Source organism: Coturnix japonica, unplaced genomic scaffold, assembly GCF_054131305.1.
Source record: "Coturnix japonica strain WE unplaced genomic scaffold, WE-NBRP24 Scf141, whole genome shotgun sequence".
NCBI lineage: Eukaryota > Metazoa > Chordata > Aves > Galliformes > Phasianidae > Coturnix > Coturnix japonica.
Window position 1 is genome coordinate 91,875 of NW_028189044.1, and position 21,231 is coordinate 113,105.

At 42.8% G+C, this 21,231-nt stretch overlaps 1 protein-coding gene and 2 long non-coding RNA genes across 3 annotated transcripts in view; all 3 read right to left on the reverse strand.

The window, feature by feature from the left end:
• Positions 1–2,528, reverse strand: part of LOC146751087 (uncharacterized) — a 38,968-nt gene extending 36,440 nt beyond the window's left edge. The window contains exon 1 of the long non-coding RNA XR_014941932.1: positions 2,479–2,528. This is a non-coding gene — a long non-coding RNA (uncharacterized LOC146751087). The remainder of the gene's footprint in view (positions 1–2,478) is intronic.
• A 5,729-nt stretch (positions 2,529–8,257) lies between these two features.
• On the reverse strand, positions 8,258–14,211 carry LOC146751090 (uncharacterized). The gene is made up of 5 exons (XR_014941933.1): positions 13,770–14,211; positions 12,428–12,479; positions 11,317–11,553; positions 9,691–9,801; positions 8,258–9,079 (listed from the first exon to the last, which is right to left on the reverse strand). It is a non-coding gene; the product is annotated as an uncharacterized LOC146751090 (long non-coding RNA).
• A 27-nt stretch (positions 14,212–14,238) lies between these two features.
• Positions 14,239–20,131, reverse strand: LOC146751091 (uncharacterized). Its single transcript, XM_085535626.1, has 5 exons — positions 19,944–20,131; positions 18,887–18,995; positions 17,011–17,662; positions 16,069–16,194; positions 14,239–15,557 (listed from the first exon to the last, which is right to left on the reverse strand). The coding sequence occupies exons 1-4, from the start codon at positions 20,129–20,131 to the stop codon at positions 16,121–16,123; spliced, it is 1,023 nt and encodes a 340-aa protein (XP_085391752.1). The 3' UTR covers positions 14,239–15,557; positions 16,069–16,120.
• Between the last annotated feature and the right edge of the window lie 1,100 nt (positions 20,132–21,231).

Here is a 21,231-nt window from a genome sequence, read left to right on the forward strand (position 1 = left end):
AGCAAAAGAAAAACTAATAGTGTAAAAGAACCAAAAGCCAAAAAAAAAAAAATGGAAGGGGGGGGGGGGGGGGGGGGGAGAGAATGTAAAAGGAAGAGGAAAAGAAGTAAAAATAAATGGGAACCAAAAAAAAAGGGGGGGGGGGGGGGGGAAGGGAAGAAACTATGAAATAAATTATCAAGTTTTTAAGACTAGGAAAAAAAGTTAAAAAAGGGGGGGGGGGAAGGAAATAGAGAAGAAAAGCAAGAAATAAAAAAGAAGGAGAAATGGGGAGGAAAAATGGAAAGAAAATGAAAATTAAAAAAAGCATGAGAAAAATAAAAGGAAGATAGGGAACAAAAAGTTAAAAAAAAAATAAATAGGACAAAAAACGGAAACAGAAAGTGGAGAGTAAAGATAAAAGTGGAAGAAGAAAGAGGGAAGAAAACAGGGAAGAAAATAGACAAGAATGATAATAGGGAAGAAAAAGAATAAAAAAAATGAAAAGAAAAGAAAAAGAAAATAGAAAAGAAGATGAAAAGAAAAGAAAAGAAAAGAAAAGAAAAGAAAAGAAAAGAAAAGAAAAGAAAAGAAAAGAAAAGAAAAGAAAAGAAAAGAAAAGAAAAGAAAAGAAAAGAAAAGAAAAGAAAAGAAAGAAAAAGAAAAAGAAAAAGAAAAGGAAATAGAAATAAGAAGGGAAACATAAAGGGGAAGAAAAAAAGAAGGGCAAGAAAAAGGAGGGAAGCAAAGGGGGAAGAGAAAATGAAAATGAAATAGGGAAGAAAAACGAAAAAGAGAACAGAAGTGGGAGAAGCAAAACAGGGTAAGAAGAACCAATAGCAATAGAAAATAGGGGGGGAAATGGAAAAGGAAGAGGAAAAGAAGTAAAGAATATATGGGAACAAAAAAGGGGGGGGAAGAAAATAAGAAAAAAGATATCAAGCTTTTAAAAGTAGGAAGAAAAAACAAAAAAAAAGGAGGAAAAAAGAAAAGAGAGAAGAAAAGCAAGAAATAAAAAAGAAGAAGGGGAGGAAAAATGGAAAGAAAATGAAAATTAAAAAGAAAGCAAGAAAGAAGAAAAATTAAATGAAGATAGTGAAGAAAAGGGTAAAGAAAAAGAAATAGGGCAAAAAACCAAAAAACAAAAGGGGAAAGTAAAGATAAAGGGAGAAAAAAGAGGGAAGAAAACAGGGAAGAAAATAGAAGAAAAATGATAATAGGGAAGAAAAAGAATAGAAAAAGGAGAAGAGAAAGAAAATGGGGGAGAAAAAAGAAACAAAGAGGGGAAAAAGGAAAAAAAAAAAGCCAAAAGGAAAGAAGGGGAGAAGAAGAAGAAGAAAAGAAAGAAAAATTTAAGAAAAGGAAAAATATAAAGAAAAGGAAGACAAGGAAAGGGAAAAGGAAGGGGAAAGGGAAACATAAAGGGGAAATTAAAAAAAAAAAAAGTATAAAGAGGGAAGGAAGAGAAAATGAAAATTAAATAGGGAAGAAAAAGAGAAAGGAGAACAGAAACTGGGGAAGGAAAAGAAAAACAAATAGGGTAAGGAGAACCAAAAGCAAAAGAAAATAGGGGGGGAAATGGGAGAGGAAAAGGAAGAGGAATAGAAAAAAAAGAAAAGAAAGATGAAAAGCAAGAAATAATGAAGAATGTGAAAAGTTTTAAGAAAGTTGCAACGAAAATGAAAATAGAGAAAAAAGCAAGACAGAAGAAGAAAAAATGAAGATAGAGAAGAAGAATTGGAGAAGAATTAAAAAAATATGAAAAGGGGGAGAGAAGGGAAGAGAAGGGAAGGGAAGGGAAGGGAAGGGAAGGGAAGGGAAGGGAAGGGAAGGGAAGGGAAGGGAAGGGAAGGGAAGGGAAGGGAAGGGAAGGGAAGGGAAGGGAAGGGAAGGGAAGGGAAGGGAAGGGAAGGGAAGGGAAGGGAAGGGAAGAGAAGGGAAGAGAAGGGAAGAGAAGGGAAGAGAAAAGGAAAATAAAGAAAAGAAAAGGAAAATAAAGAAAAGGAAACGAAAGAGAAAAGAGAAGAGAAGAGAAGAGAAGAGAAGAGAAGAGAAGAGAAGAGAAGAGAAGAGAAGAGAAGAGAAGAGAAGAGAAGAGAAGAGAAGAGAAAAGAAGAGAAAAGAAGAGAAAAGAAGAGAAAAGAAGAGAAAAGAGGAAAAGAAGTAGAGAAGAGAAAGAGAAGAAATAGAAAAAAAAAAGAAATAGAAAAAGGCAGAGGAATAGTAAATGAAGAGAGGGGAAAAATGGAAAAAGACAAATAAAAGGATCAGCCATGTTTTGGATTTCTCAGGTGTCCAGGTTTCTCTTTATTTTGGTGTATCTCACTTTGGGACTCATGATGACTTTAGCTGCTGTGACAGTGTCTGACTCTGAAGCGTATCAGGATTACCTTGACTTAAGCTGATCCTGTGCTATGGAAAAGCTGATGACACTCCCACTTTTCTTTGGCAAAGGAAAAAAATTAAAAAATAAATAATAAAAGAAAAAGTAAATCTTACACAGTGTGTCCTGATAAAAACGGTGTTGTTCTGTCAGTTTTGTAGAGCAGACACCAATCATCACCAAACTCTATCCAGACATTGAGCCACTGACCAGCTCTCTCTGGACCCAATCCTACATCCAATTCTTCATTCATAGAAAAGTTCACCAATCAAATTTATATCTTCCCAATGTGGAGAGAAGGATGTTGTGAATTACTGTGCCAAACGCCTTACAGAATCACAGAATCACAGAATGACCTGGGTTGGAAGGAACCTCAAGGATCATGTAGTTCCAACACCGCTGCCTAGCAGGGCCACCAAACATACACATTTACTAGATCAGGTTGCCCAGGGCCCCATTCAACCTGGTCTTGAACACCTCCAAGGACGGGGCATCCACAACTTCCCTGGGCAGCCTGTTCCAGGGCCTAACCACTCTCCTAGTGAAGAACTTCCCCCTAACATCCAACCTAAATCTTCCCTCATTTAACTTAAAACCATTTCCCCATGTACTGCTATTGTCAGCCCTTTCGAAGAGTTTACTCCCCTCCTGGGAGTAAGTTCCCTTCAGGTATTGAAAGGCTGCAATGAGGTCACCCCACAGCCTTCTCTTCTCCAGGATGAACAAGCCCAACTCCCTCAGCCTGTCCTCATAGGGGAGGTGCTCCAGCCCCCTGATCATCTTCGTGGCCCTCCTCTGGACCCTTTCCAAAATCTCCATGTCTTTACAGAAGTCAAGACAGATAGGCATTGGTGACTCTTCCCTTGTCTATTGATGCAGTGATGCAGATGGGGCCTCACAGGAGGGAGACAATCACTTCCCTTCCCCTGCTGGCCACCCCTTTTCTAATTCAGCCCAGGATATGCTTGGCCTTCCAGGCTGCCTAAGAGAACAGAAGCTACGGTCAGATAAGTTGGATTGACCAGAAGCTGCATCAGCAGTGCAAGAACCCTATTCTTTCCATATGCACGGTGTGGCCAGTGCAAGGGAGCTCTTTGGTGGCTGCCTGTGCTGGGAGGGCAACAGACGCTATTCTGCAGCCTTGGTCATCCCTGCTTCATGCTGCCTTCCCCATCCCCATCCCCACAGACCAGGCTGGGATGACTCCTGGATCACAGGCCAAGGTGACCAAAGGACTTGCCTTGCAGCACCTCAATGTGCCAGCCTGCAGAAGGAGCTGACAGGCTGTTCCTGGTGCTGTGGGAGCCTGCAGTCCCCTTGCATTGTCAGGACTTGGTGCTGTGCCTCCAGATGGGTCACAGAGCCCCAGGCTGCACCCAGGGCACGGCCACAGGGGAGGAGAAGCTCCAGCCACCTTGCCGGGGCTTGTCCTCATCTGCATGTCCTCCTGTGGAACACACAGCTTCCCTCCTGAGCCCATCTCCCCATTCAATCCCCAGGAAGGCCCTCAGAGAAAGCTCTTAGGCACTTACTTATTTAGGTATATAGAAAAATTTATTTATAGATAAAGAAATATTTATTTAGGTAGGCTTATTGGGGTAGGTGGTGGTTTTCTCTTCCACTCCCCAGAACGTTTCTCTGGTAGTTGGAAAGCCAGTGCCCTTCACTTCGGCGTTCCAGTTGCTTTTGCCTCTGCTCAGGGACTTCTTCGACAGGGTCCGCTGCTTTTGTTTTTTGAGGCCTACCTCAGCCCAAGATGCCATGGATGTTGCAGTCACATACGAGCTGGTAGATTCTTCCTCCTGGGACACTGCAGGCTTCGATGGACTGGCTGAGATAAGGAGGTTCTCACAGTGCTTCAACTTCAGGGAGCGGATGTGCAGCTCCAGGTTCTCGCGTGTCTTATTCAGGAACCGAGCCAGATGGCTGGGGAAGTATCTGTGAACCAGCTGGGATTTTGATGCCATGGTGCCAGCTGGGCGGGTGAGGGACATCCCACGCTGCCGCCACATGGACTTCTGCATTAACTCAGGTAAGTAGTGAAGCTTTATCTCCAGGCATTTTCTGGCCATGTGCATGGAGAGCTTCCCAAAGGTTTTATGACCGAGCTGCAGCTTTGAGATGACAGCATGCGCTTTGCTGACGCACTGGCTCCTGGATTTGATGTCAGTCATGCAAAAGCTTGCACAGTCTGTCTGACAGCTGGCATCCTTTATCTTTGATGTGTTGTCTGAGCCAGGAAGCGCTATGGTAGCTGTGGGATGCTGGAGCTCCTGGTCAGCCTTACTGCAGCGCCTCCATGGCTTGCAGTGTTTCTTGGCACCTGTAAAACAGGGAAGGTCACTGAGCCACAGGGGAACAGGAGCTCCAGAGATGCTCTGAGCCAGGCACATCCTTTCTAAATAAAACTATTAAAGTTTAAAAGGAACATTGGTGCTGATATATGTGAACCATGAACAGGGCTCAGCTGCTCCCAGAGGCTCAGTCCAGCCTGGAAATGGATGCTCCTGGACAGGTCTGGGGCATGGGCTGGCCCTCACAGGACCTACCTGGCTTCAGTGCTGCTGCTCGCTGCCACCATTTCCTCCACCGCAAGCACTGTCTGCCGGCCTGCGGACACACGGACATGGCTCAGTCATGCTCTTGGGTGGTCTCGAAAAACTGCTCCTGACTCCCCCAGCCCCAAATCCCCCAGATGCAAGTCATCCCCACCCTCAAAATATCCCCTACCTGCAGGTTTCCCAGTAAACAGTGACCCCGATGTGGTATCAGGACCAGCACAGCGACGCAGAGAGAGACCTCAGCAGGAGCGGGTCAGCTGGACTGACCTGGGATAACGAAATCACTGATCATTGGAGTGGTGAACACAGCCGAGGGCAGGATGGGGTAGAGCACATTTGCTGAAGAACAGGCAATTATCGGACCCCTCCTGCATATCCTCACTAAGAGAGAGGTTAAGCATTATGCTGCAAGGGTCTGCTGGCTGATGGCATCGTTCAAAGCCAATGGATTTCTGGCTACAGCTGGCACTACTGTAGCCAGAATATAACAACAATATAACAACGGGCTGCAGATGCAATTTGGAAAGCTATAGGACAAGGAGGCTGGGATGCTTCTCCTTGGGACCCATAGACTTGTGGATGTTCAGATTCCTCAGGTGCTCATGAACCTGATCTTTGCTTACAGTGCGGATGTAGATTCCAAAACCCCCTCCTACCAAACCCAAAGTTTGAGGACTGTGTGGTTAGCAGTTTTCAGAGAAGACCAAGGCAAAAAAAGTTGCTGAGTTCCTCATCCTTCTCCTCGTCTGTTGTACAGGCCTGCGTGTGTCACTGACAAGGGGGTTACGCCCTCCTGGATTTTCTTTTTCTGGTTGAGGTACATGTAGAAGAGTTACATGTTCTTTGTGGCATCCCTTGTGAAGTTCAATTCAAGCAGGGTTTTGGCTTTCCTGAGCCTAATAACAGGCTCTGACTGATCAGGTGGCCTATAGTAGACACCGCTCACAAGGCTCCCTTTCCTGCCTTGGTGTCTTAACTGTCACCCATATGACTTCTTTAGGGACAGCTCTTCACATTCTGTTCTTTCCTGTGTAGGTAGAAATGCCCACTCCTTCCTTCCTCACCTGTGCCTTCTGAACTGCTTGTAGCCACCAATAGGCACACTCCTAACTTGCAGAATAAAACTCTATAATCCAGAGATGGGTTATAAAGCAGGTATGTTTATTCCAGCGCTGGGTGCAAGGGGGATAGCTCCACCAAACTTGCACCCCGAATTGTAAAATCGTGACACAGATATAGGTACATCTAATACAGAGTCAATGATTTCTTGGAATTCTAATACATAGTCAATGATTTCTCAGAATTCTAATACATAGTCAATAGTTCTTGGAATTCTGATACATATTCAATAGTTCTTTAGCATGCAGACCCCCTCTTGTTCTTATCAGGGGGATGCAACTCCTCTTCTGGTATTTACAATATCTATTCTCCTCCTTGCCTGATGTCGTCCGTGAGGTCTCACTCCTTATCTGCATCCTCCCTGCTCTCCCAGGCCCCTTGTTTCTTTTACTTGTTACCTTTAAGTTTCCTTTACTTATTTCTATAAACTACCTTTAAGTTTCCCTTCCTTGTTTCTGTAAACTACCTTTAACTATCCCCCATTTACCCCCCCCTTTCTTCCAAATTCCAGCAGAGCATCTGTTTCCTGCTTCACTGTTCACTCCAGTCAATATAATCATCCCACCAGGTTTTGGTGACAGCAACTATATTGTGGTTTTACAGGAGCACAGTAGCTTCCAGCTCCTCCAGTTTGTTTCCCAAGCTGTGTGCACTGCTGTAGAAGCACTTCAGCTGGGTAGCTGGTCTTCTCACTTCCTTAAAGGATAACTCCTTAATTCCTTTTAGGTATTTCCCTTGATTTTCCCCGTTGGCTTCTCCTGTTGCTCCAGCACAGAATCAAGGAATCACAGAATCACCAGGACTGGAAAAGACCCATGGGATCGCCCAGTCCAACCATCCACCCATCACCAAGAGTTCTCACTAAACCACGTCCCTCAGTACAACTTCTCCCAGGTCTAATTCCTGAAAACTCAGCATGACAGGAGATAAGATCCAGAGGTACTGTGTTTATTCTGGGGTTAAAGGAGACCTGGAAAACGGCAGTAAGTAAAGAGCAGTGGAGGAAACGGTGCTTTGGAAAGGTGATTTCATGTAGGAGATTTTGGGGAGGGTGCAGAGGTCATCAAATCACTGTGATTTGCCTCTGGAACAGCATCTCTGCTTCCTGCCGGGGAAAACATGCAAATTTGTCACGACGACAGATGCCAAGCACATACCCAGCACACAGCGCTGCTCAAGCACTTTGGTTTTGCAGAGGCTGCTCTTTGTAGATGTCACAGAGTTCTCTGTAGAGCTCACTCCGTGACAGCGGGAACAAACCCGGGCAGAGAAGGAACAAAAGTACCTCCCCTCTCTAACTGCATGATGCGGTGGCCAGGCCTGGCCCGGCTACGTGTGCTCGGAGAGAGGGGAAAGGAAGGGAGATTGCGATTGGATCTAGGAAGGAAAAATATAAAAAAAAGAACGATCTGAGACCGAACGGCAGTTTAATGAACCCAGTGACACTAAACAACAACGAGAGAGTTTCAACAAGGAGAAAAAAATTAAGTCCCAATCTCATCGGTGGGCTGTGGTAGGGTGGAAGGTACCTCCCCTCTGGTGCTGTCCCCTCCCCCCATGCCCATTTAATGTACCGAAAAGAAAAGCAAAGAGGGGAGGGTAGGGGATCTGGACTATGCTCTCAGCCCCAGGGTTTCCATTCTGGGGTGCTCGTGTGTAAAGCAGGGTGTCAGTCCCTTCCTGTGCAGGATATTCTGTGATTCTTTGATTCTTAACAGTAACACTATCATGAAGTCGTTCTTTTCACCTTGCATTAGTTCCTGGTTTGTGGAAGCTTCTTCAAGCTACCTAATACTTATGACACGATGAATCAGTTCGCCTCTGCTGGTGTCCTGGTTTCAGCTGGACAGAGCTGATTTTCTTCCCAGTGTCTGGTACGATGCTGTTTTGGCTTAAGGAGAAAAACAATGTTGGTAGCACAGCAGTATGTCACCTGTTGCTGAGCAGCACCTCGGACTGTCCTGCCAGCAAGGGGCTGCTGCTGACACAAAGAGCTAGAATGGGACAGAACCAGAACCACTGACCTAAAATGGCCAGAGCGACATTCCATAACGTATGAAATCATGTGGAAAAAAACCAAACAGCAGAACTGAGAAGAGAGGCCTGGGGGGACAGCTGCTGTGTGGGGACTGGCTGCACATCTTGCTTTCATTTATAAAACAGATTTGTTACCGGGGATGGTTGCATGCATTTAAAAATCAAAGAACAAGCGGAAAGCTATGCAAGGAAGTTTAATAGCCAATACTAAATACTTTTTATTGTGATTACATGACTGGCATAAACCAACCTCTGGCAGTGTTCAAGAGGCACAATATAATTGAAATTAAGCTAACGAATCAAGCAAAATAGGAGAGAGAATGAGTCCCAAAACCGAGAAGCCTACTGTAAAACTCTAGGCAAAACAGCTGAAGGCTCCCACACACTCCCCTGAACGACAGAACTCAAAAAACGTCAGTCCAGCCTGGGAGTCAGATAATACAGTGTCCAGGTCCCGTGACTTATCTCTGACCGTGATGTTCTCTGGGAGATGTAGTCTTCTTCTGTAAGTTGTATATTCAGTAAAATTATTTGTGCTTTATATGATGTTATGATGTGGAATACCGATAGCAAAATTACAAAATTATTAAACCATGACACTCACACACTGTAATTTATGGCCTCTTTTCCCATACAAAAGAAACAAGTTTCTGCCTATTGGTACTTCTGCAAAGCCAAATGAATTCACCGGCATAAATTAAGCCTAATTCAAGATGCTAGAATCTTTTTGTGTTTAATCTAGACCATAAGAGCCAACCTTTCAACAGTAGGTGAGCTGGGATTCTTAGCAGGGCTCAGGAGTTTAACTGTCCAGTAGACTGGAAGCAGAAAAAGGAACTACTACAACATGGTGTGTCATTCAGTCCTTCTTATCATAAATACTTGCAGATTTAAGCACAAGACTTCATCCTGTTTATAGTCCAGTGTCAACTGTTTTCATGCTTCTCTGTCACAGTTCCTATGAATACTTCTTTGATGATCTCTTTATTCAGGTTCCTACCTGCAAAGAGAAAAAAGATTAGCTAACTGTATTGTAGAGCGTATTACAAAAATCCATTCCTGCAAGCAGAAGCCTGTAAGGTTTCTCACCAGAGAAGATACTTACTCTACCAATGAGTTAAAATAGTACTTTATCTATTATCTAAACTAAGCTGCAGGAAACCACACTAATTTTATTTAAAAAAACAGATTTCAAGAAATACGCAACTCAGCATTATAAGATTTTCAGAAACGAACCTGACTTTGTATGCTTTAATGACTTCATCATCTTCACAGTTATTGATTATGTGATCAAATACTCAAAGCATTCCCACGAACGTATTAGCAATTATTTGTTTTTAAAATAATCCCCAGTATGCTTACATAATTTCTGAATACCTGGTATTTTATTTTATTCAACGACAAAGGACAGCACAGCTGCTCTCAGCTGCTTAAAGAAAGTGCAGGGGGTTTTCATGGACAGAGCATGGACTGGAGGTTACTCAGAACATCGTAACTGCAGTTACTCTGACTAGTACGGGGTGGCTGCTTCTCACTGGACAGGTAAACTTGACTGCTGCTGAAAGAAAAAGCTCCTTAAAGTTACAGAAAAAGGCACAAAGTTACTCATACCAATTAAAACGAGTCTATTGGTTCTTTTTTCATCTTCTTTCCATTCTACTGCAGTCTCTTCTAGATCATACAGCTCATGGACACCTTGGACTATCACTTGATGAGATTTGCCTTGAATAGATACGAGTCCCTTACCAGAAAAATAACTGTTAGAGTATATAAACAAACCTTTAAAAACAAAATACTTATGGAAAAAAAAAACAAACAACTTTACAAGTACACAGAGCAGGGAAAAACCTCTGACAAATATGCAGAGGTTGATCGAAATAACAATGCAACAGAGTCATCTCTTGTAACAACCATTCTTACAATTAATAATTATACTTTGCTATACTCTGCCTTCAGCTTCTCAATTATACTTTGCTATACTCTGCCTTCAGCTTCTCATTTGGACGGTTACCTGGAATATTTGTGCAAACTTAAATGTCATCTCCTACCATGCCACTTTGATTGTATGTATGATATATGTCTCTATGAAAGCCTCATCACCTGTCCAAGGTGATGTAAAATAGGCAAAAATGCTAGTCTGTTCCCACTGAGTTCTCATGCTTAACACTTACACTGTCTTGAAACAGAATCTCTGAATAGCAGAGAAAGAACAAATATCTGGGTGGTGAAATGACTAGCAATGGAATTAACAATGGAATACTTTCAAAACTAAGTCCATTAACTCACATGCCAAACGTTGCACTAAAAGAGTTTTCATCACTTGAAAACTGTCAAAAATAGAATGTAAATATTACTTGGATCCCAAAGCTCAGTACAACAGAAGCATACTTCTAATCAGCAGTACAGCTAATGAGTACAACAGACAGCTTGAAGTGCATCAGCACTGCTGGCTTTATGCTGCTGTTGTTCTACTTGTCAAGAAATAAACCTTTCTTCCAGTGAAGTAGAAATAATTACCTTGCTGCCTGTGACACACATATGTTCTCAAGAAACAAATCACAGCACATTTGATTGTTTTCCTTAGACCTTGTCTAATCATACAATCGACTTTTTTATCATTTACTTAGCTTTGTGGTTTAAGGAAAATGAAAGTATATCCTCAAGCATCACCAACGTTCACCTCAGAACTATGCAATGAATCGTACACGGGGATGAATACACTTATGTGCAAATCACATCTTTAAAACTGCAGTCTGATGTAATAAAAAAATTTTAGGTGGACCATAACTAGCATTGTGCTGCATTGTTACACTCAATTAAACTTCTGTTTATTATGCCAATAACTGTAATCATGGACAGAAACCTGTAACTACATCCCTAAATAAGGAGCCATCTAGGTGAAATGGATGAGACCTTTCAGAGCAAAGGAGGGGAAAACAACATCACCTCCTTTCACTTATGTCCTGATCATTCATCCTTTCCCACTCATGTTTGGGACTGCAAGTCTCCCCTTTCACTACACAGCCAGTAGTACTGTGGTTTGCTTCTCTGTCAGCTACCTTGAGTGGTCTCATTGGCCAGCAGCTATTTAAGTGTCTCTACATGGATCAATGACAAACTGATGTTCTCTCTTTTGTCTGCTCTTTGACCTGTATGTGGCTGACAATACACTGCAGTTTCTTTCCACTTAAAAAGAGGGAAAGCACAAAACAAAGAGGTTGGAAGTTTCAGGCAAACCTTCAGTCTTATGACATCCATGGTACATCCAGTCCTATCTTTCACATTCTTTTCCCACAGAAGATTCTACAAAGAGGAAAAATGTTTTCACAAACAGAACAGCGTAAGATGATTTTCTACAAAAGGACACAATGATTTCGCACTTGACTGCGATGTATTCATATTTACCTGTATAAAGAGATTAAGGTTTTCTTCCTTAATATTTCCTAGGACTTCAAGTGTTACTGTCACTATGTCCTGTAAATGGAAAGACACACAAGACAGACAAGATAGATGCTTAAAAGCAGCATTTAGCACACAACTGCTTACACTCTAAAGGAGTGACAAGCCAGACCCTTTCCCCTTCAATTATTTATTAAAAATCAAAACCACAAAACAGACAAAATACTGTATTTTCTCTCTAAATAAAACACAATCACCAAGATAAAAATGCAATTTAAACTGTAATATGCAAGGATTGTTTTATTGCACAGAGCAAGAGAGAAGATTCTACCCTGACAGAAATGAAAGCTGGGTTACATATCTGGAAAAACAAAGCATTTCACATTCCTAACCTTCTAGCACACGTGCGGTTATAGGATTTATATCAAATTTATAGGAAAACCTAATTCACTGTTACAGGTTGATCTGTTGATTTTCTGTGTAAAAACAAAGGGAAGCACTCACAGAATGTGTCTCTCTAACACCTTAATTAATGCAAAGTTGTGAACAGCAACTCCCCAGTATCTACAAACACTGACATCATTTCGACCTACGGGATAAATACCAGGTGTAAGTATAGGGCTCAATTCTCAAATCTCAATTGCTCAATAAAGGCAAATATTGAAAAGAATAGTATTACTTGTCTGTTGTAGTAATGCTCTCCATGTACAAGAACACTGTTTCCAACAACAGAACTCTTAAGCCACATTTGAAAGCAGAACTCAGTATATACATTTACTATCTATCTCTATCAAAGTACATGGCATTCAGTGTAATATTCCAGAGATCTTAAACATACTATTCTCTACCTGAAACCTTCTGAAAAAATAAGATGATTAGTATGCCATGGTTGCAGTTATCCTGAACTATCTTCTAACAGCGAGACTGAAGCAGTGCTTGTTGTAATTACCTTGTCGAGATGTGCATCTGTTGTCTTCATACTCTCAAATTTTTTCTGCAAGCTGTAAACAAGCAGATGTTGCATTTGCACTGGATGGATGCAGTGTCATTATCTCAAACAAGATCTACACAAACTCTTCAGTACTGCAGACCAAAACTAAAGTGCTGTTATCAAAGTAATTTTCAACTGTTAATTCAGCTTTAATCTCAGAATAGTTATGTTTAATTATGTTTGTTTGATCTTTCAAATGATCTGTGATAGGAAGTCTGCCACAGCTTAACTGCTGGAATTCCACTGTCAATTATCTAATTTGACTATAGTAATGTACAGAACAATTACGGATTTCCTTTCTAGATTAGGAAAAAAATTCTGACGTATGAGTGATAAAGCAAGGAGTGACCTATTGGATGGTCATTTCTGGTTGGATTAAAGCTGTCCTTGGGCCAAGAGAGTCTGTTATGGTTAGAAACGCTTTGTTCTAACTCAGCTGTCAGTGTCTTACAAGAAAGACTTAGGAGACCCATTTTCACAACAAGGCTAGTAGTACGACCTACTAACTTTTAACCATCATAGAGTAAGTCGCCATGGACTTCTATATACATTTTACACTCTTACACCTTCATAAAACAAAAAAGCAACTTCTGACATCTGTGGGATGATTTGTTGGGCATCACTTTTTGAAACTATGTTAGGAAGTAAAAAAGGAACAAAGCCATTGCTTCTAAGAGTAAAATGTGCAGTATAAAATGAAGTGAAATACTATACAACGCTTTCTACTTAACTCATTCCCAAAGCTAATTCCCACTGCACACTGTGCAGTGTTTGCTAATTTAAAGCTCAGCCTCTTATTCATAAAAGAACCAGAGGACATAACGGATCCAGGAACACGCTGAACAACATTTCCAAGGCTTAGGTTGTTGTGGAACTCAGAGTTTCCTGTGAAAACTAAGGTCTCCAGTTCATCACAATGTAAAGCAAGAAAAAAATTAAATCCTCTGAGTTTTAAGAGAACCAGAAAAAAGCACTGAGATCTTATTTAGTAGTAGTAGTACTAATGGACAACTTAAAGCCTCAACAAGGGAAACGGGGGGAAAACGCCAAACAATCATGGGCGCTTTGGCTCTCATTTCATTTTACAAATCCTACAATCTTTTGCTGCATGTATCTCAAGTGGAAAAACATCCTCTTTCTATTACTTCTTACTCTTACTGAGAATTGTAAACAAGTGTCTGAACTAGAACATGTAACAGAAATTCAGATGCAGACTCTGCCTAAATGTAAATGTACCTACTTCATGCGTGTATCTATGCAATGAGCATTACTTTTAATAAAAGTGAAATTATTGCCATACCTGATTCCAGATAGACTGTCAAAAGCATGCAGGTCCAGCACATGGGAAAGATCAACTCTGCACAGATAGGGAGAGAAAGAAAGCTTTGTATTTTCACTGCATGTAAGAATTATGTGTACTGAAGCTTCGATTACTCATTTTTAAACATATAAATAATTGTTCATGTTTGTTGGTTTTTTTTTCCTGATCTCTTATTCCAATGCAAAGCACCAGAAGCTAGCCCTATTTTCACATGTCAGCAGTCAGTGCTATCTACCGTGGAGTAAAGCAGCTTTCAGCTGTACAGTAATATGGGAGCATAAAAAGAGAATTTTAGTGAATACAGTTAAAAAATAAATTAATACTAAAAAACAAACAAAAAAAACAAACAAAAAAAACCACACAAGAATCTGTTTTCTGAAAGATGTGATTTGTATTGGATGCCTAAGTGTTATCTAATTCTCTGATGGGAACAATCGTTCCGTACCTCTTTGAACACAAGCACACATTAAAACACAGTACAGGTAGGTATGCATGTGCACAGCCAACAGATCATAATGAAAGCTTTGTAAAAATAATGTCAGTGGGACAGGATTTGGTACTTGTTGGAATACAGGTTAATCTAATACCTCAACCTTTGTGTCTCCAAAATTTCAACAAGTCCATTTATTGACCTAAAACAAATAGAAAAAAGCAAAATGAGGTGCAAACGCAACTGTAATATATCGATTGAACAATTTAACAATGTAGAGCAATACAAGAAACATAACGACATCTCTCACACTGTTACTCAATGTTTTACAGTCCAAGAGGCATCAAGAAAAAGTTTGCTTTTGTGACATTTTATAGCCGAACCAAGGTCAAAATTCACAACTTCTGACAATAAAATATTACTACTGAACATAGCATTTTTCTTCTCCCCGTACAAACTGCAAGGTTAAGAATTCTCAAGAGTCTGAACCACAAATAACGTTGCAAAGTATTTCTCAATATTCCATTTTGTCTGTCACGGTACTGAGAAAGATGGAACACACCTTTGAACACTGGTTTGATTCAGCCCGTTTGTTCTTTTACATCCATGACAATTATTCAGATATCTTCCATACCCCTTTATATTTGCTAATAAACATGTATGTACTAGCAGACACTGCCCCCTGTAGTTAACTCAGACAAATGGCAACAGCTGCCCAATAGTATAAGAATGTGAGCACTTAAGACAAAGGTCTATTATAAGGCATTTTTTAGGCCTAATTTAGCCAAGGAAACAGTGTGGAGTTGCACCAGAAGAGGGTCAGGTTGGGTATTAGGAAAAGGTTCTTCACCAGAGGGCGGTAGACATGGAACAGCCCCAAGCAGCCAGAGTTCAAGGAACATTTGGAGAAAGCTCTCAGACATAGAATTGGAATTTTGGGTGGTCCTGAGTAGAGCCAGAGGTTGGAGTCAATGGTCCTTGAAGGTTCCTTCCAACTTAAGAGCATTCTTTGATTCTATTCTATAATTCTACACTTCTGAGCAGGTAACATCAAATCTTACTTAGGCAAGCTGATAAGACTGTGGAAGCACAGAAATGCACTGGAAACATCTCCAGAAAGGGGCAGACTCTTTTTCACTGCTTTCTCACTGCTCTTTTTCACTACATGATCTGTTGGAACAATCATGAGATCTAATTTCTAATAACATTTGAGCACATACAATGTCACGGTTATACCAGAAATTTCATACCTGACAGTTGTTCTGACTTTATTGAATTCTTCCCTTGAAACCAAATCCGTTTTATTGACGATTACAAGATCAGCTAATGCAACCTGCCTATGCATTTGGAAAAAGAAAAAAGGAACACCTTGAACAAGCAGCTTTTTGTAAGGCAGAAGCAGTATGTCTCTCACAGCACTGTAAAATTACTAGATTGTTAGTACAGGAAGGCAAACATTAACCAAACCATCAGCCAACTAAAACATCATGGAATGACTACAGTATTAGCTTCTAGAGGTTACTTGTGGCTTGTGCATTTCAGTAGACAAAAGTAGCAGCAGCCAGTGACATGACAGACAAGCCATGGCCACTGAAATGTTTACAAGCACAGCATGCTGAGGCCTTTTCACTGCTAGCAAAAATGTATAGCTAATGGTGAGGAGACTATACTGAAAACTGTTTTTGTAGCTGAAAGTTGAGCTTCTTTCAACCTGTTATTTGTACTCTATCTGTTGTAGTTTCCATGGAAAAAAAGAGGAGGCATTATTTTCAGATCAACCTACTTATTAGAAAATTCACATCTAAGCAGAATGATCAAATGAAGTACAGAGTAATTTTAGTTTTCTACCTTTGTTTAAAAGCAAGGGAGGATTTCCGCACAGTGCAGTCACTGACTATGATTAAAAAAGTGGTTTTGATATCCATACCGAGATGCTTCGTTGACAAGGCCTTCTGGCTTCTCCTCTGTCAAGTGCTAGACAATAATTAAAACAACTGGATTAAGCATGTTTAAAAAATGCTCAAATTAATTTGCATTTAAACTATGCCAAAATCATTTTACACAATGTATGATTTTCATTCATACTGCTTAAGTTACTACATTGTAAGGAACTGTTTTTATGGCCAACTATCAATGAAAAAGCTAGAAATGAAAAACTATTTCTGCACTTACCAATCCTCACTGTTCTGTGGGTCTGTTCTTTCAGTACACTTTACTTAGATGCCTCTATTACCTGACATTTTATTCTACTTCCAGGCAACTAAATCATCTGTTAATCCGATACAGTATGTAGTAGTCCAACCCTCTGACCTCTCCTCCCTGTAGCTGCCATTACAGTCATTCAATTACCTGACTTACAACCTTAAGTCACTTGTTACCACACTGGTGTCAGAGATATGTTCTTACTCCTCCTGCTGCTAGTAATACGGATCAATGACAGTCTCTAAGACAAAGTTCTCCCACAAATTCCATAGCAATGCAAAAATTTATTTGAAATACAACCAAGATTCTTGAGTGAAATGATAGAACCTAGAACAAAACTATTGTCGTGAACCTGCTTTAGCAGGATTGGACTTGATGATCCCCAGTTGTCCATTCCAACCCCCACAGTTCTGAGATTCCATGAATCTCAGAATATCAAGTCACATACGACTCTGAGACAGGCACCTCCTTTCTAAATAAAACTCTTAAAGGTTAAAAGGAACATTGGTGCTGATATATGTGAACCATGAACAGGGCTCAGCTGCTTTATCTCCAGGCATTTTCTGGCCATGTGCATGGAGAGCTTACCCCGTTGGCCGCGGCCATCTGGACGACGATCTCGATGGCCGTCTTGCTCAAGTAGCGGCCGTCGCTGCCCACCACCATGGTGCAGCCCTGGCGGTCGCGGAGATCGACGGAGGAGAGCAGGCTCTGCACGAAGTTGGGCAGGTAGTTGCGCTGGCTCTCCAAGAGCCCCGTGGGGCGCCGCAGCCCCCCGCCGCCCGTCGGCCGCTGGTCCTCGTAGGGCGTCGTCTGCACCGTCAGCACCGGGATGGGGTTCCTCTCCATAGCGATGCCCGGTGCCGCCCGCCCGGCCGCGGCTCCACTGCGGAGCGGCGGCCTCACACAGGCTCCCGGTCGGAGCCAACGGCGGGGCGAAGAGAGGCGGTTCCGTCCGCCTCAGCGGCGCGGGCTCGGGCTCCCTGACGGCCGGCCCCCGCGGGACGGAGGCGGGTCGGCTCGCCCCTCGGAGGCCCGGGGGGCGGTGGGAGAGCGGCGCAGCGGGGGTGCCTGGGAGGGCGCGGGGTCGCGCCGCCCCTTCCCCGTTCGGCGGAGCCCCGCCGGCGCCGCGCTGCGCGCAGGGACGCGCGGGACTTCCCAGAGCCGTGCCGTCTGCAGGATGCCCACTGCTCCCAAGGCTGATCCCAGGGAGCCCTCCTGCTGGAGGGGACACCTCCCTCTAGACCAGCTTGCTCAAAGCCTGCTCACGCTTCTTTTCATGCAGTCTAGGCTACTGTTGGCCTTCTGGGCTGCAAGCACGCATTGCCAGCTCATATTGAATCTTACCTCAACCCACAGCTCCACAGCCCTCTCCTCAGGGCTGCTCTCAAGCCATTTCTCTGCCCAACATGTATCTGTGCTCAACGCAGGGGCAGGAAAAAAAGGTTCAGACAAGCTTAAGAGTGATGACTTCAGGGATGCCACATCTGTTTTTCCCAGTGGTTTCTCTTCATCAAAGGTATGTTATGACACAGCCTTCTTTATCTTCCATCACCCTTTCCCAGGACTGCTGCAGGCCATGTTTCCTGCACACTGGTACCTGGGCACAATGCAGCCTTCCACGTTTAACATTCATAGCTTTCCTTTGTCTTTTTTCTTTTTCTTTTTTTTTTTTTTTTTCTGCTGCCTTTTTGCACTGTCTTATCACAGCTTGTGTACTCAACAGCCATCAACAAAACTATCTTTTAATGTGGCAAAGATGAGTTATCAGGTTGGACAGTTCTTCAAAACACATAAATTGCTCCCGGTACCTACAGAGCTAAACAGAGGAGCAGCACAGCACGCGTGGTCTATAACAGAAGTGAGGATTTCATACACCAGCATCCATCTGCAGCATCCCTGGGAATCATATTTTTGAATAGTTTCATTTTTGTTGTATAAGTAAAATTGACGTATCCGCCAACTAACCTGACTTATCCCAGGACCTCAACTGTCTGGGGGAGAGATACAAACATGGACGCCATGATGTCTTCTCTCAATTTATTGTTGCGTCACACTCCTTATATAACATCCTAAATCCCACGCAGACGCGTACACCCACTAGGCAAAACCCGATGCACGCAAAAGAACCTATACACACACCTACCTAAACCCCCCGCCCACTAACTCTTAACCTACAGGCCCAACTCAGCTATTCTAGAACAGTCCATCTACTCAGAACAATTGTATGCACTCATAAATCCTTACAACAACAACTTAGTACCCCAACATAAAATCCATGCAATTTCTTGGATTTAAATGGGACTGTTTATTTATTCGTTTGTTGAAGCTCTTTATTTTTGTTGAAGCTCTTTATTTATTTATTTTTCTTGTCTTGGAAATGTGTCCAGCTGTACTGAGAAAATGCTGCTTTCACGTTCTTCAAATACTGAAGTGTTCTTTTCACTTAGCTAATTAAATTCACCCTTCCTTCACTGATGGTGGTGGCAGAAAGCACAAGTTTAGCTCCTAATGTACCTTGGATGTCGTCATCCAGTGTCGCAGTGGTGTCAGTAAAATCCTTCAACAAAAAGCTGAAGACAAAATTCTCTTAAAGAAAAAAACATTTGGAAAGGAAGAGAAAAATATCACCATGAATGTAAAAAGCTCCATCACTAAAAGTACGCAGGCTTTTCCTTCCTTGCCTTTACTACTGCGAAGAAGCATAAAGTCAAGATCAGCTTAGGAATTTCTGAGGAGAAAAGAACGTTATTGCAGAACAAAGCATGTAGAGGCAATAAAATAAATGCTACCACTAGACGGTAGCAAATACTAATTTATTGTATTCTGATAACAGAATATTTGACCATTAAAAAACAAACAAACAAACAAACAAAACCAAACAGTGAAATCCTGTGAGAAGGGAACAAGTGGGATAACTGCCTGACTGGAATAAAACTCTGTTCTCTCTGGAGACAATAACAGAATTTCTCATTGAGGAGAATTCACTTAGTAGGCTCCAAATTCTAATTTCCTGGTCAAGTACCTGGCTTGTCTAAGAGTTTGAATGTTTGTCTTCTAAGGTGCTAAGCTTTCACAGAATTATAGAATCACAGAAACCTCAGAGTTGGAAGGGACCTCTGATGGCCATCTGGTCTGACTCTCCCACAACGAACAGGAAAAATCAGGGCTTATTCCACGGAACTGGAGTATGAACCTTTCAATGATCCATACTGCACATGATGTTATGATGTGGAATATTGATAGCGGCATTACAAAACCATGACACAAGGGGCGCATTGCCAGGTGTTTTTTGGCAGGGCTGTGTGGAGAGTGTTTATGCAGATACGTGCTGCCGAAGCCTGGAGGGCTGCAACGGAACCGACGTGAGTAAATATGGACAGGCAAGCAGCATATGATTTATTTTCCGCTTTTCTTAGGCGGAGACAGTTTAAAGGTATAGACTTAGTAAAGGATCTCCCTGCTTAATTGAGCCGCGCGGTCTCATATGGCTTTTTTGCAAATCCCCACTCAGTGCACACCTTAGAGGAGTGGCGGCGGTATGGGGATAAACTGTGGGAGTTAGTTTTAGACGATGATAAGCCAGCAAAAAAGAGAAGTAAGTTGTGGAAAGCAGTGCATAACGAGTTGTTGATGAGTCAGGCGGAAAAAAGGGCAGCTCGGGAAGCTCAAGCTGCGCAAAAACAGAATCAAGATGATGGGCTGCCATGGGGCACTAGTGTCCCGAACCCCCCTGTTTTTTCCTCCGTTACCTTGCCGGCTGCAGCCTCAGCGCCCTCTGCACCCCCTCGCGAAATGCAGGCTGACCTAGGAACGGAGCCCACGGAGGTCTCCTCTAGCCCTCCCCCTCCGCCGTCCGGAGCTCCGCCGTCCGGAGCTGCCTCGGCGCCGCTCCATGTCTCGGCACCGCCTGTGCCGCAGCCGCAGCCGTCCGGCTGCTCTGAGCTCCCGGTGGCTCCGGAGCCGTCAATTCTGCGCGGGTCGGGTCCGATCTCTGGGGCTGGGTCTGATCTTGCGGGGACTGTCGCAAGGGAAAGACGCGAGTTGTGGTCTATGCTGGCAAGGCACGGGATGGAGGATGGCGATAATGAGTTAGTACAGACAGCAACTGAGAATCTTGCATTCACTGTTGTTTACACTCCCTTGCCGCACGGAGGAGTCCAGGCTGAGATTCAATCTCTGGACTGGAAGATGTTCTCACAGTTGCGGGCTACAGTAGGGACATATGGGGTGACTAGGGAACCGGCCAGGCAAATGATAGATGATCTTTTTAGTGCGCATATCCTTCTCCCAGCAGATATTAGAAGCATAACGAAATTGATCTCTACCCCTCATCAGTTAATATTGTTTAATGCTCATTGGCATCAGCGGGCTGTGGCGTCCGCAGCAGTACAGAGAGGACCAGGAGACCCCTTAGCAGGTGTAACAATGGAACAATTGTTGGGTCTCGGGGCATGGACTCGAATAGAGGCTCAGGCGATTTCTGATCCTGAAGTTTTGCGAGAAACTATGAATCTAGCCAGGAAAGCTATGGATAGTAGAAAAGCTGCGGGGGGAACGCCCATTTACATGGGAATAAGACAGGGGCGTGAGGAGCCGCTAGGTAATTTCATAGATAAGGTTGTGGATGCCATCAAGAAGGCTAGTGTTCCAGAATATATGCAAGGGGCATTGATTAAACAATGTGTGCTCCAAAATGGCAATTCCTCAACCCGATCTCTGGTTAATACATTGCCCGGAGATTGGGCAATCCCCGAGTTGCTAGAAAAGGCTGCTTCGGTTCCAACTGGAACCCAGGCATTGTTAGGA

Excerpts from the sequence above, each read along its gene's own strand:
- LOC146751091 (XM_085535626.1), bottom strand. The coding sequence starts at position 20,131 with ATGGCAGCCCATCATCTTGATTCTGTTTTTGCGCAGCTTGAGCTTCCC. Across the intron at positions 18,996-19,943 it reads ACCGCCGCCACTCCTCTAAG|CTTTTTGTTGAAGGATTTTA; the intron begins GTGTGCACTGAG and ends TTTTGTCTTCAG. Across the intron at positions 16,195-17,010 it reads AGATGGCCGCGGCCAACGGG|CACTTGACAGAGGAGAAGCC; the intron begins GTAAGCTCTCCA and ends ATTATTGTCTAG.